General features: G+C 41.4%; 2 protein-coding genes across 2 annotated transcripts in view; both read left to right on the forward strand.

Moving 5' to 3' along the window:
- The first annotated feature begins 88 nt into the window (after positions 1-88).
- On the forward strand, positions 89-6,916 carry LOC118337954 (IgGFc-binding protein-like). Its single transcript, XM_035675112.1, has 16 exons — positions 89-134; positions 254-354; positions 1,142-1,363; positions 1,837-1,942; positions 2,077-2,209; positions 2,471-2,714; positions 2,912-3,068; positions 3,234-3,327; positions 3,659-3,721; positions 3,932-4,131; positions 4,869-4,988; positions 5,170-5,357; positions 5,624-5,772; positions 5,886-6,131; positions 6,221-6,383; positions 6,824-6,916. Exons 1-16 carry the CDS (start codon positions 89-91, stop codon positions 6,914-6,916), a joined length of 2,325 nt encoding a protein of 774 aa, XP_035531005.1.
- Positions 6,917-9,460: 2,544 nt separating this feature from the next.
- The window catches only part of rnf175 (ring finger protein 175), a gene marked incomplete at its 3' end in the record, with an annotated part of 7,374 nt that continues 3,371 nt past the window's right edge, over positions 9,461-13,463 (forward strand). Inside the window, 5 exon segments of the mRNA XM_035675850.1 lie at positions 9,461-9,589; positions 9,920-9,957; positions 10,093-10,234; positions 11,390-11,544; positions 12,501-12,608. Of these exon segments, the coding sequence (XP_035531743.1) occupies positions 9,569-9,589; positions 9,920-9,957; positions 10,093-10,234; positions 11,390-11,544; positions 12,501-12,608 (464 nt within the window).

Raw genomic sequence — 13,463 nt, forward strand, 5'->3', positions numbered from 1 at the left:
TTCTGATTCTGATTCTGATTTCTGTCTAATCAAATATGTCCAACTGTGTGTCTTCCAGCTCTCTGTCAGCTGATTGGTCTCCTCCAACATGCTCCGGCCCCTGCTCTTCCTGTCTGCTCTCATCGGGCTGTCAGGTGAGCGCACACACACTGCAGCCATTTTGAATCTCCACCCACATCTGTTGAGGGTTTGCAGTAGTAGTATCACAACCAGCTAACAGACTCTCGTTCTGACCTCTCTCCATCTTCTTTAGGCGCGACGGTCCTACTCAACCAGGGCTTTAATGATTCTTTAGCACTGAACATCAGCCAATGTCCCATCACGTTCTATGGAAAGAAGTACGAACAGCTCTATGTGAGTAGGATGATTTCATCTTCTGTCATTATTGACGTTTTCTTAGATTTCTGTCCGTCTCTGATGCTATTCACACTCACAAGATCAAGACTCCTGCAGGTTTTAGATTCCCTCGTCTCTCCACCAATAGAAAAACCTCAGGGCATGATGGGAAACGCCTAACTCTCCCTTGATCTAAGAGCTGATTGGTTTACATGTTTCATGTGAATGTTAATTGTAATTCTTCGTCTACAAGTGGGAGGTGCAGATTGTTATGTGAGGCTCTGACAGTCTGAACATCTGACAGATCAATAAAGACACTGTTGTCCTCTCATTGTGTACGTGGATTCACGTTTTCAGTGTCTTCAGTTTGGTCTCTACCTCCAAGAGCCTGGTGGATGGAGTCAGATCTTCAGCAGACTATATAGGCTGGAGACAATCAGCCAGTCTATCTCTCTCTCCCCATGTGGTTTCCACCTTGTTAGGTTTGGTTTAATTTAGTTTGTCTTTAGCTTAATTTCTAGTTATGTTAAATAAACACGTTGGTGGTTGTGACAGCGGGAACAGGTCCAGCAGTCAAGTCTGATCAGCTGATTTCAATCCAGCAGTAAACTGATATGATGTGATGAATTCATGTAAAAACCCTAACTGCTGTCATGTGATCAGATTTATAACATTTAAATAGTCTACCCTGTCATACAGCAGCAGCTGGATGACAACACAGAGTATCTGAATGTCAGAGTAAGAGCTCTGACTGAAAAGTGAAGTAAAGTGATTATTTTACCTTGTGTGTCTCTGTTTTTAACAGGTGAACATCACAAGTGGCAATGTTACCGTCTGCTTCAACGGCTTTTTCAACCCTCAAACCGGACAGGACTGTATTGTGGCACCTCCATTCAACACAACGTCGGCTAAAGCTGGGATAGTTTCAGAAGCCCCGGTCTCTCCCTCCCCCATCCAAGCTGCTTTGTCAACCATTAAGACTAATGAAACATGCTTTGTGAGAGTTCAACATGTGACCACAGTAGTGGTGAGTGTTGTTCAGTGTTGTTTACGAGATACATTTGCCCGTTGTTTGTGTTCACTCAGCAAAACTTAAATTGTAGTTATTTATATTATATGACATCTTTTCTGAAACTTTTCTCAAGGAAACACCCTAATAGTGTCTTTTATCTCCTCTGTTGACTCTGTACAGACTGATTTTATTCTTTTTAATATCGGGACACAAGCAGTTATGAAATACTCGACAAACCAAACGGGTACATTTGTGAGTATATTTAATATCATTCAATTAAACAGAACAATTAAAGGCTGTATAGTTACGTGTGTGATGTCTTTTAAGATAATAAAATGAATTACATGTTAAAACTGTTTGTGTAGGATTTGTTGAGTTTGACCACAAAGTGTCATTGTTCCTATTAGAGTCTTATTTATCTTAGTATGTGTGAATTCAGCCTTCTCTGATCTGTGATAGTAACGTTGGTTCTGTTTGTTGCTGTGTAGCTGATGGATGCTCTGGTCAATGGTACCAAAGTGGACACATTTAATGCTACGGGCTCTGGAGCTAAAACAGAGGCATACTTCGACATCAGCGGATGCAGACAATCAGGTTGGCTCCACTGATCTGATTTTGGAGTCCTTAAAATTAAAGTTGTAATCTTGCTGTTTTGTTTTTGTTTTGTTGTTTTTGTTAAGTGAGCTATGGCTTTTTGACCTGATCCTACCTTATCCTTCACCTCTCAGGTGGTGCTCTGTTTAGATATGGTGCAGTGATAAGCTCTGACCCAGAATCCTGCTCTGGTCTAAGGTGTGATGTGACTGCAGTCGTGACAAACTTCAGCTGTGGCCCCTCAGAGCGTTGTCAAGGCAACAACACGTAAATATGTTTGATTGATATTTAGAGGAAGGAGCTGTGGCGATGCAGGAACTGGATGAGGACTGTTTCAAGTTTTATTTGTTCTGCTGGTTGACCTGTGAGCCAGTAGTGTGAAAACATTACAATCAAATATTAAGTAAATATGACGCAAACATGAACAGAGGTCTTGTACTTGGTGTTTGAGGGCCCCCTGGTGGCTGTGGCCCTCAGCAGCAGCTCATAATGATGTTGTTTGTTGTTGTCTCTCTTTGCCTCCATCAGCTGCATGTTTGACTCCACCTGCACTGTAAGCGGCCCAGCTGTTATTGACATTCACGGCCAAGTGAACTCTGTCCAGGATCGGTGTGCGTACACTCTGATGTCGACTCCGTCTGTCCCAGACTTGCAGGTGCTGGCAAACTTCCAGGAACGGCGTCGTAAAGATGTGAGCTTTGTGGACAGCGTGACACTACGACTGAACAGTACGGGTGTTTACATTCACCTAAAACAAGACGGCAGAGTTCAGGTAAGCTACCTACAGCCACAGACTGTGGCCCACAGTCATATGTCAGTGTGGACTTCCAAAGTCCTGGTCCCATCCTCTGCTGTGTCAGCTCTCGTCTTCCTTCTGAGTGAAACTGGAAGCAGTTATTTTGATTCTGCTGAACTCGGTGGTTGTTGCTATCAGTGTTTCCTCCACTTTGTCTCTCTGCCATGACGCAGGTGGACAACACTACGCTGACTCTGAACAGCTCAGTTCAGCTGATTCACGGTGTGGAGCTGTCCAAGGACCAAACTGGAGTTACTGCCAAGGTGTCACTCTCCAACTACACCACTTCTGTCTTCTTTGACGGCAAAACCGCACAGATCCGCCTCAAAGGTACAGAAACTAAAATCCTACCACTCACCAAGGGACAAGGGATAAAACAAGCAATTGTGGAACCGATTTGGGGCATCGGGGAATGCAAACTGAGCTGTCTGCTGTGTTCATCCAATGTAAATGTTGACAATGATCTGACTCACATTTTGTCCTGAACCTGTCCAGGACCTGCTGGGAAAGTTCCATCTCTGCAGGGTTTGTGTGGCAACTCCAGCAGTTCTTTGAGTGAATTGAGGCTCTCTGAGTACAGTGCCAGCGGGTAAGACCCCAATCCTAACCCATGAAATACTGCTGATGAAAGAGTTTAAATGTAGTTGGTTTTTTAAATTGAGTCCCTTAAAAAAATCTGGTCTGGAATGGAGTTTTGGTTGACTCAGCATATTTTGTTTATTCTGTATCTCACAATCATGACCATTTCCACTACATCACTTCTAAATGTTCTGTAGGTAAATAAAGGATCCTCTGTGTCGTGGACTGAAGCAAAGATACAAAGCCTATATGTATCTTTGATTGAGCCCAAAACACTCAGTGTCTCTGGGTTTATATGAACAAATCAGAGTCCTGACCTTGTGTTGTGTGTCGCCCCCTAGGTGTGAGACGCAGTACAATGAGACTACTAACAGTACAATTAACTGCAACATGACGACTGAGCGGTGAGCAGAAGAAACATTTCTCTCTATTAAACTTTTATCTCTGTGTTAAATGTTTGTCATGTGATGTGAGGAGGGACGGGAGGTTCATTTCAGTTGATCACATGTGTGAACAGCTGCTGTCCTGTGTTTAGGTTTACTCTGAATTATAGAACGTACCACAACACATCATCCCTCTGTCTCTCATTCTGTCTTGTTACATCTGTGCAACAGCTGTAATCTCCTGAAGGAGGCGCCTTTCACCGCCTGTCACAGCGACATCAACCCAGAGCCCTACATAACCGCCTGCAACAACACTTTGTGCAAATATCCTGTGGTGGACGGCCTTAACTGTCAGTTCCTGGAGGGCTACGCCAGAGCCTGCAGCCTGCACAACATCACACTGGAGGGCTGGAGGTCAAACGTCAGCTGCTGTAAGACTGATAATCTAAAAACCTAAAAAGAAAATCTTCCATTTATGTTATGTAAAATTAGTGACAACAGTAAAAACAAGCATTTGTTCTGTAGTTTGTTTGTTGTGTGTTTGTTAATTGACAGATATCTTGTATAATTACGGAAGTTTATGGAAAAACAAAAACATATCAGTTTATAAGAATTGGCAAACTGTCAAAATACAGTTTTTATCAGTGAAAACAGCAATAATTACTGTCATGTAACGGCACTCTAATTTAAATTTAATCCTGATTATCTGAAGTAAATTAATTGTTACCTATACATGTTTTTACATTTGTAATTAAAAAATAAAGCTACAACTGTATTTAAATTACAGAAAATTACTGTATTTTTACGAGTCTGTTATTTTCTGGTATTTTACTTTCTTTTTTAGGCATTTTACAGTGAAGCATACACATTAACAGAATTAACTCAATCTGATTGAATTAATATTTAAATACTCATAAAAAGAGAGAATATAAAACTAACTGGTTTGTCTCTAGTCTGTTAAACTGTCAGTGCCCAGTTTTCACAGTAGTTGAGAATTTATTTAAATGTTGTTGCGGTCTGTGTGTTAGTGATAATTAGCATTAAGGTGGTCAGTGTCTGCAATGAACAGTGTCGGAGACGGACGGCAACTCTTTAGTGCCATTTTATTTATATCTTAAAGTTTTTTATAATTCTTCTTTGTGTGTGTGTGTCTCTCTCTCTCTCTCAGCCCCCCCTCAGGCCTTCTGTCAGGACAAGATTTGCAGCGCTCACGAGTTCTGTGCTGAGAAGACTGGCTGCCTCTGTCGGGCCATTTTTGCCTCCCCGTACAGATCGACAGACACTTTGGGTACGACGGCTGTGACACAACTACATAATTGACCAGATTTTCTATTTCTTCCTCCAGAGCAGCTCTGATTGAAAGCAAATACATAAACGTCAATAAAGCTGGATTGAAAGGTTTGACTTGAGTCTTTCTTCTGTGACTGTCAGTGTATTTAATTTCCTCCTCTGTGCCGCTCGATGTTCAGGTGACCCAACAGTCTGCAGCCAGAACTCTGCTTCACTTACTTTGGTCGGCTGTCTCCTGGCTGAAAAAGGTATCGACTACTCGGCCTTACATCTCAAAGACCAGAACTGCACGGGCCAGATGGACAAGCTAACCAACATGGTGACCTTCAGCTTCAACAGCAGCAGCACCTGTGGGACGGAGGTCTCGGTGGGTCGTCTCCGCCACCTCTTTACTCTCAACAAGCAGCCAAATTTCTTCCGGCACTCTACTGTGATCCTCCTGCTCTCCTCTAGTTTGGGATCTTTCTGTGGGCTCTGCTTCAGCTCTCACCTGCTTGGTTTCAAATAATGTTGCTCATCTATGAAGCTCATTCCATCCAGTCAACAGATAACCAATGTCATTAATGTTTTAAGGCTGAAATACAAAGAGTGGTGATGAACTGACGTAACATCTGAATTTCTATGACCCTACAGACCAGCAACAGCCAATTAATCTACAAGAACGCCATCATGACCCAAAACAGCTCTGATATCATCATTCGCAATAGCCAATTCTACATCGACTTCTCCTGCTTCTATACTCAGCCAGGCATCAAGTCTGTGGGCTTGAGAATAAGACACAGGTGAGTGGTAGCTTTTATCGTTTCTTTAAATTACTTTGTGTTGTGAAGCATGTTGTTAGGAGGTTTGTGAGTATAAGACAGCTGAAGACTTTGTGTGTGTGTGCCCTCTACAGCTCTGTGATCAAACAGATCATATCTGGAACTTGGAATTACACTCTGACCATGAAGGCCTACACCGACGCCGGCCGCACACAAGCTGTGGAGTCGAACTCCAAAATCCAGCTGAACCAGAAGATCTGGGTGGAGCTGGAGACCGATGGGCTGGATGGCAACTCGGTTGCTGTTGTCACCGACTCCTGCTGGGCAACCAACCAGGCATCGCCCAACGGGAGTGTGAAATACGATCTTATTAAGAAGGGGTAAGGCGCATACAGAGGTGGAGCAGGCATTTCGTTAATAAAAACAAAGTGAGCTCTGATGTGATGTGTGTTTCCCTGTTTGTGAGCAGCTGTGCTAACTCCGCTGACCAGACAGTGAAGGTGGAGGGAAACGGCCAGGGAACGTCCAACTACTTCTCCTTCAACATGTTCCAGTTCTCCGGGAACTCTACTGACCTCTACCTGCACTGCAAACTTGACCTGTGTGTCACACAGAACAACACCTGCAACCCAGTACGCCTCCCCGACACACACTCACTCACTACAACCAGTAGTGGATAACACAGATACCATACTGTGTAATAACAGCTTCCCTGGGTCCCAGCTGAGGACTTTCGTTCCACGTCCTTCCACTTCTCTCTTTGAATTGCTCAATAAAATCCAGTTAGAAGTGCAGTTTACAGATGTGTCAGACTGCGGCTGAGCGTCCTTTAACTCCACCAAAGACCTTCTGTTTACTGTGTGTTTGTTCACTCTTCTAGTCGTGACCCATTTGACGTAACCTGCATCACTTTTGCCTGAAGCCAACATCAGCAAATCAGAAAGTCAGACAGAAATGTAAAAGTTGACAGAGGAGTACTTTGTTTGCTTTCAGCAGCATCAGTCCAGAATGAATGGATCAGTGCTGGTCCTCTAAAGTCCAGATTTAATCTCTCTCTGTCTTTAACTTCCAGGTTTGTAATGGAGGCAGTCGGAGACGCAGATCTGCCAGGCTCACGTATGTCAATGAAGCCCCAACCCTCATCACCATGGCCTGGACTGATTAGGTAAGACACTTCTAATTAAGTTAACTAATTAAACGAGCAAACAGGAGTTCAGCAGTTCAGCAGCAGGGAGGTAGGTGGTGAAAGGATGTCAGGATGCAGGTTTGGCAAAAATATGTCAATCACAGTTTTGTCTGGTTGTCTTCTTCAGGTTGTTTCCACAGTGACTCAGACTGACTGACAGGCTGTTGACCTTCACAATGATTCCTGACGTTGGCTTGGTCCTGATCCAGGTGGGCCTGGGTGTATGAATCCTTCTGTTTCAGAACAACGTCTCCTGAAAGGATGAGCTCAGTGCTCACTGCAGATTCTTCTAAAAAGAACTTCTAATAGTTTGACCCTTTTTTTCCTGAATATGAAACACAAACTATATGGTAAAGGGGGTTCATTATTAGGACTGCACAATTATTCGAAATATGAAATTACAGAAGCTCCAATTTTTAAGGTAAAATGTGAGACAAAAAGCTTTATAATGCAGAAAATTGTGATGCATTAATCATCATTTACACGAATCACGAAACAGTTATATCTGTCTGTTTTTACAACATTGTGCAGCCCCAATAATAATATATTCATATTAATTCATATATTAATAAAAATATAAACACGTTAATAGTTCTTTAGTTTACAGGAGCGGATCTAGAGGGGTGGCAGCTGCCGAATGCCCGGTACCCCTTTCAAACTGAACACACATAGGCTGATTCCCTTCTTAGTGTCCAGTTAAAAAAAGGTGTGTTTGGAAAGATTTAAACAATTTATTGATTTCTAATTCCACCTTTAGAATATTGTATTCAGCGCTTTATGTGCCCCAATAATGTTGTTGAGTTTTTTTCCAAGAAAATGCTGATATATGTGATTGTTTGTGATTATATCAGCATATATTCCTGCAACTCCTTAAAGTGCCACCCTCTGGACACCCCATGAATATTTCTCAAGATCCGCCTCTGATTGTATTTCTATCCTCCTACTAATTACAATAATCAGATATTATTAGGGATTATGAATAATTATTGTTAATTTGGGTCAGTGAGAGGAATGAGATGAGTGTCTTTAGAGCAGTTTTCTGAGCTGTGGAGAACGTGTTCCATCTTGAAGACACTACTTGGAAAAGAGAAAGCCGCGTGGACGCCACAATATAACCCTTTATATTTACTTTTTGTTCTTTCTGGAGACAGCACTTTCTATTATCTTGTACCTATAACACGACATCAGTTCATCACATCAGCTCAGTTTGATCCACGGCTGATAAGAGAAGTCGACTCTGAGGGAAAAACAGTGAATTCAGTGCAAACGCAGCATGAACATGTTGATTATTTGCAGATTCCAGTTCAGCTAGACCTGTGATTTGAAGTTCGGGTTCCTGCAGGTTCTGTAACTCAGATCAACAACTAAAACTAAATCTGAAAATTGTTTTTCATAATCGACATTATAATTGTTTGTACATGTTGGTTAAGAAAAAAGCTTAATTTTGAATCATAAACACAATCAACATTATGTGATTACGCCTCAAATACATACATAAAACACAGGTAGACTATTTGAGATAAATGTAATTTGAGCCATAAACTGTTTATTACACTGAGATGTGAATTGTGCTGTTTTTATCGTTGTTATGTTACTATGTTATTAGCACCAAAAAAATGTAAAATAAAACAATGTGGGGAAAATCAAAACCATGAGTCTGGTTCATTTTATTTCTTTATTGTTTATGTAAATTCAAGCCACTTCTTGACAGCATTATATTTACTTGTTATAACGTATTGTAACTCTGTTGGTGTTTAAGTTAATGTTGAAATGAAATGTAGCAGAAACTAGAAAATAAAACACAAATAAAAACTAGAATATGCATTTCCTGAAGATTTACAGTTTATTATAGATTCCAAAATAAAACAGGGAGATGAAGTGCAACCTGTGAGGCAATAAATATGTGTTTCTTAAATGTAAGGTAAAGTGGTTCCAGTATGTATTAGTATGTATATTTTCATGATTATTTTGAATCGCAATATTTTGGCCAAGAGATAATCGTGACTTGAAATTTTCATATTGTCCCATGCCTACAGTAGATACTAGACATACTATATTTAATCTGTGGAAGCTCATGTGACACAGGAAAAAAGGTTTCTGTAAGTCATTATAATAAAATATTGACTTAGCATCTCAAAATAATGACAACGTTTCTCAATATTTTGAATTAGTATTTCGATATTTTTACTTAATATTTCAAATAATGAAACTTTCTTAGTATTTCGACTTTGTTTCTCAAAATAATGAAAGTTTCTCAATATTTTGAATTAGTATCTCGATATTTTTACTTAATATTTCAAAATAATGAGAAACGTCCCCAACATTTTGACTTTGTATCTCACAATAATTACTATATTTCTAAAATACTAAGAAGCTTTCTCATTATTTTGATACTAAGTTATTATTTGGAGATTTAGAAACCCTTTTTTTTTTGGTTTTCCATAACATTGGCATAAATGGTCTTCCATATACTTTTCACTATTTACTCGCGTCTGAGAATTATGACCCTGTTGGCCTTCCATACAGCGGCGCACTGGAGCAGCTGTCAGTGGGGGAAGCTGCTGTCAGTGCGGCGCTAACCGAGCTGTTTGCCGGCTAGTTTGCGCCGGGAGACAGTTTAAAAAGCCAACAATGGCGGGAGTGCACCCCCAGGTAAGTAAACTGGCAGCTGTCTGCGCACTCTGAAACCTGGAAGCTGACAGATTTAACGTCTGAATTTGCAAAAGACGGCGTTTAGAGGGAGCTTACATCCCTAGCTTGCCTGCTAGCTGCTGAGTTCAGATCAGCTGTTGGGACGTGGCAGTAAAGAGGCGACAACAAACAGCAGAAACGCCTGGTTCTCATCACATATTGTGTCTTGTTTTATGTTATTTAACTTGCCGGAGCGTTATTAAGCGCAGGAAAGCACTAACCTACATAAAGTCCAGTGAGACCCACAAAAACCTCCCAGCTGCTATTTCTGTCCCTGTCTGTGTATCACAGGACGACCTGCTGAAAATGACACACAGAGAGAACTGGAAGTGAGTAGTGTCTGCTTATATCCCCACTGTAAACCCACAATCTGCACGTTTTCATGAAGAACACAAGAATATAATAATGCATTTCAACCTCTCTCTCTCTCTCTCTCTCTCCATCTGTTGTTGCCCTCTCCACAGGGTGCAGCATGAGCGTCTCCATGTGAAGCACAGGGGTCATGAGGCCATGCACGCAGAGATGGTGCTCATCCTCATCGCCACCCTGGTGGTGGCTCAGATAGTCCTGGTGCAGTGGAAGCAGCGGCACCACCGCTCCTACAACGTGAGCCAACGGCAGCACAAACACTAGATACCGAAACCGAAACTTCACGGTTGTCCAACACCAATTGGATAGCAGTAAACAGTAAAATCCCATTTAATTCAACATACACTCCTTTAGTAAAACACGACAACAGAGGCCCCTTTTCTAATACCCTAAAACTTCTAATAAGTCCCAAACAGAGGCCGGCCTCCTTTACTAGCCTGCACGTTTTGACAAACACAGGTCTCAATTAGAGGCCGGGTCTGGATTTGATAGAAATCAGATTTTTGTGAACGAAGCTCGCTGTTAATGACGTCTGTCAAAGCGATCAAAACCAACGCGTTACTGAATCACTACTGTTCACTCTTGCTTTACTTTATCCACCGTATCTGCGCCAGAGAGCGACTGTCTCTTCTTCTTAGACTGTACGATGATGACTTTGCTGTGATTTGATGTCAATAATCTGACGGAAATGATGCTGAAGTTACTACATTATGATGCCAAAGTCTGAACTTTGTCGTGTCGCTGTGCAAGGCGCAGACAACTTTTAAAATGCGTTTGGTTGTCCTGTGGGCCAGCAGCAGCTCTTCTCTCTGCACTTCCTCCACACAACTCTGCAAAAACCGATCTGTGCAGATGTTCCCCAAAAGTTCAATATTCTTACTCCGCCCAAAGTCACAAATTTTGCGTGTTTACTTAACTCTACGTTTACTCGCATATTTGTATCTAGCTCTAATTATTATTAATATGTCCCAATAATTCATAGTAATAAATTTCCCATTACCGGTAATTTATCTGTAGCATCTGTCGATTTAAAAACGGCTGATTCATATAACAACAATTCTTATTTTCAGGTGATTATACACTAATGAAAACATGAATATTATGTTCCATTTCTGCCAACAATGTTACACACTGGACCTTTTTAAGAATGTAGTTCAACATTTAAAAATAAAAACATAATATGGACAAAGAATTGGATAAAAAGCTCCTAAAACTATCAAAACTAATCACTGTCTGGGTTCGTTGTACACTTTAACATTTGTTCTCTACTGTTATTTTTATACATTTAATATAGTATGAACGATGACAAAGCTCCCCTTTGTATATAGCTGCAGACTGTGAAGAAGAACGGCAGTGTTGTGTGAGTAAATAAACTGTACGTCTCCTCCTCAGCTGGTGACTCTCGTCCAGATGTGGGTGGTTCCTCTTTACTTCACCATCAAACTCTACTGGTGGAGGTTTCTGTCCATGTGGGGGATGTTCTCCGTCGTCACCAGCTACGTCATCTTCAGGGCCACTCGCAAGCCGCTGTCCTGCAGGACGCCGAGGTGAGAAGAACGGCGCTCCAGGCTGTATCTTGAAGCACGATATCGGATCTTTTTATCCAATGTTTTCCTTCCTATCCTTCATCCGACTATAACAGGTTTGGATGATGATGCTCTGACTGAGACAACCAGGGCAAATCTGACCCGTTTCACAAGGAACAAAACAACTCAAATAAATGCAATCTGTCCACAGAGATCACGTGAAAGTAAACGCCGTCTACAGCAATTAAAGCCAACTGCAAGAACATTGATAGACTATTTCACACTGTTGAATAAATCAGCCTACATTTAGGGCTGGGTACCAAACTTTTATGGTGCCAACTTTCGATACCAGCGGAGTAAGACTCATCAGTGGCAATAAGCTCGTCTCACTCTGACTCTATTTCCCAGTACCATAAACGTTACTCCCTCCTCCTCCTTTGGATTAGACTGAATTTATTGCTGCCCATATTGTTTGTTGACAGTTATATATAGTTTTTATATAACTTATATTTGTGTAGATATTTAAGTTTTATTTTCATAATTTAGTAAAGTGAGCAGAGTAAAAAGTTTCTCCAGCTGCTCTCAGGTCTTTGAACAGCTTCCTCCTAGTGAGTAATTGTTCCCTAATATATAATGCATTTCCTTTTTATTAAAATAAATGTTCTAAAGAAAGACTTTTGAACGATACCCAGCCCTACTGATGTTTGTTAGCTACATATACTTTACAGGCGGTTGCATCGCTCTTAAGATTAAATTTGTAGCATTGGAAGGAATAACCGACGCTGAGCAAACAGCTTTAAACATTTAAAGACCTCCACACCACAGACACACTTACTCAAAGCATTTATCCTAGTTAACAGTTTAATTCCAAGCGTCATCTCTCAGGAGATTAACTTATCTCCTAGTCCTTCTACAATTGGAACAGAGCTGCAATTATTAATCACTCGGTCGAGTAATTGATTGATCGTGTTTTCCAGGATGGTGTACAAGTGGTTCCTGTTGATCTACAAGCTGAGCTATGCAGTGGGCGTCCTGGGCTACCTGGCCATCATGTTCACCATGTTCGGCTTCAATGTCTTCTTCAGGTGAGGCACTGCTGACTATCAGTGGACCCAACTATCAAAGTGTTACCTGAAGCCCAAACTGTGTCATTTGTAGTTTGGTCACAGTCTTTTAGGACACATTAAACTTCATCTGTGCATCATTAAAGTCTGAAAAAGCTTTCAGTAATTAAAATGTTAGTCCCTTGCTTTAAAGCTTGGAGAGTAGTAGAGTATTTTCACATTTAACTGCAGTGAATTAAGGTTTTATTTTGACTAGTTTGACGACTGGCAATACAGTAACAAGGTGATCCGCAGAGGCTTCAAACTAGGGCTGCCCCCTGATAGTCGACTTGATCATTAGTCGCTGTGAACAGTCTGAGTTGACGCAATTTTCATTAGTTGGATAGTCGCTGAAAAACAAAAGCACTGTCAAATCTTGTTCGGGAGCTACGCCTTGTCACCAGGATGAAAGTATCAGAGGATTGTCGCAACACTGACCTTTTCTGTTATAACACAGGGATTCACTTACTGGTGCACTGCTGCATATGCTAACTGTACTAGCTGCTGCCAGTAGCTCATGATTGGTCCTATTAGCTATCTGTACCCAGACTGGAAAGGCAGGGGGTAGTTTCAGCACTGATTCGAACGCTGATTTAAAGTGGCTCCGACCAAGACTCTGACTCTGGGGATGAAGACACGGCGGGTCAGCAGCGACAGGAGGAGGAATGAAACGGAGGAAGAGGAGCCAGTTTGTAGCCAGTTTATTAGTCAGTAACTGTTAATGTGCCGACGGATGAAGTACGTTGGTGATTGTTGAAACAGTTTAAAGATGTTTCATACTTTTCATAAAAGTATAATCTAGTATACGTCCAGGAATTTCTCACATACACATAATTC

The sequence above is a fragment of the Morone saxatilis genome, unplaced genomic scaffold (assembly GCF_004916995.1).
Source record: "Morone saxatilis isolate NCDOM2014 unplaced genomic scaffold, NCSU_SB_2.0 Contig4, whole genome shotgun sequence".
In the NCBI taxonomy this organism is placed as follows: Eukaryota; Metazoa; Chordata; class Actinopteri; family Moronidae; genus Morone; species Morone saxatilis.

Bases quoted from the DNA above. Each gene is read 5' to 3' on its own strand.
- LOC118337954 (XM_035675112.1), top strand. From the start codon at position 89: ATGCTCCGGCCCCTGCTCTTCCTGTCTGCTCTCATCGGGCTGTCAG. The intron at 4,132-4,868 runs GTAAGACTGATA...TCTCTCTCTCAG, and splicing joins GAGGTCAAACGTCAGCTGCT to CCCCCCCTCAGGCCTTCTGT. The intron at 5,773-5,885 runs GTGAGTGGTAGC...TGCCCTCTACAG, and splicing joins GGCTTGAGAATAAGACACAG to CTCTGTGATCAAACAGATCA.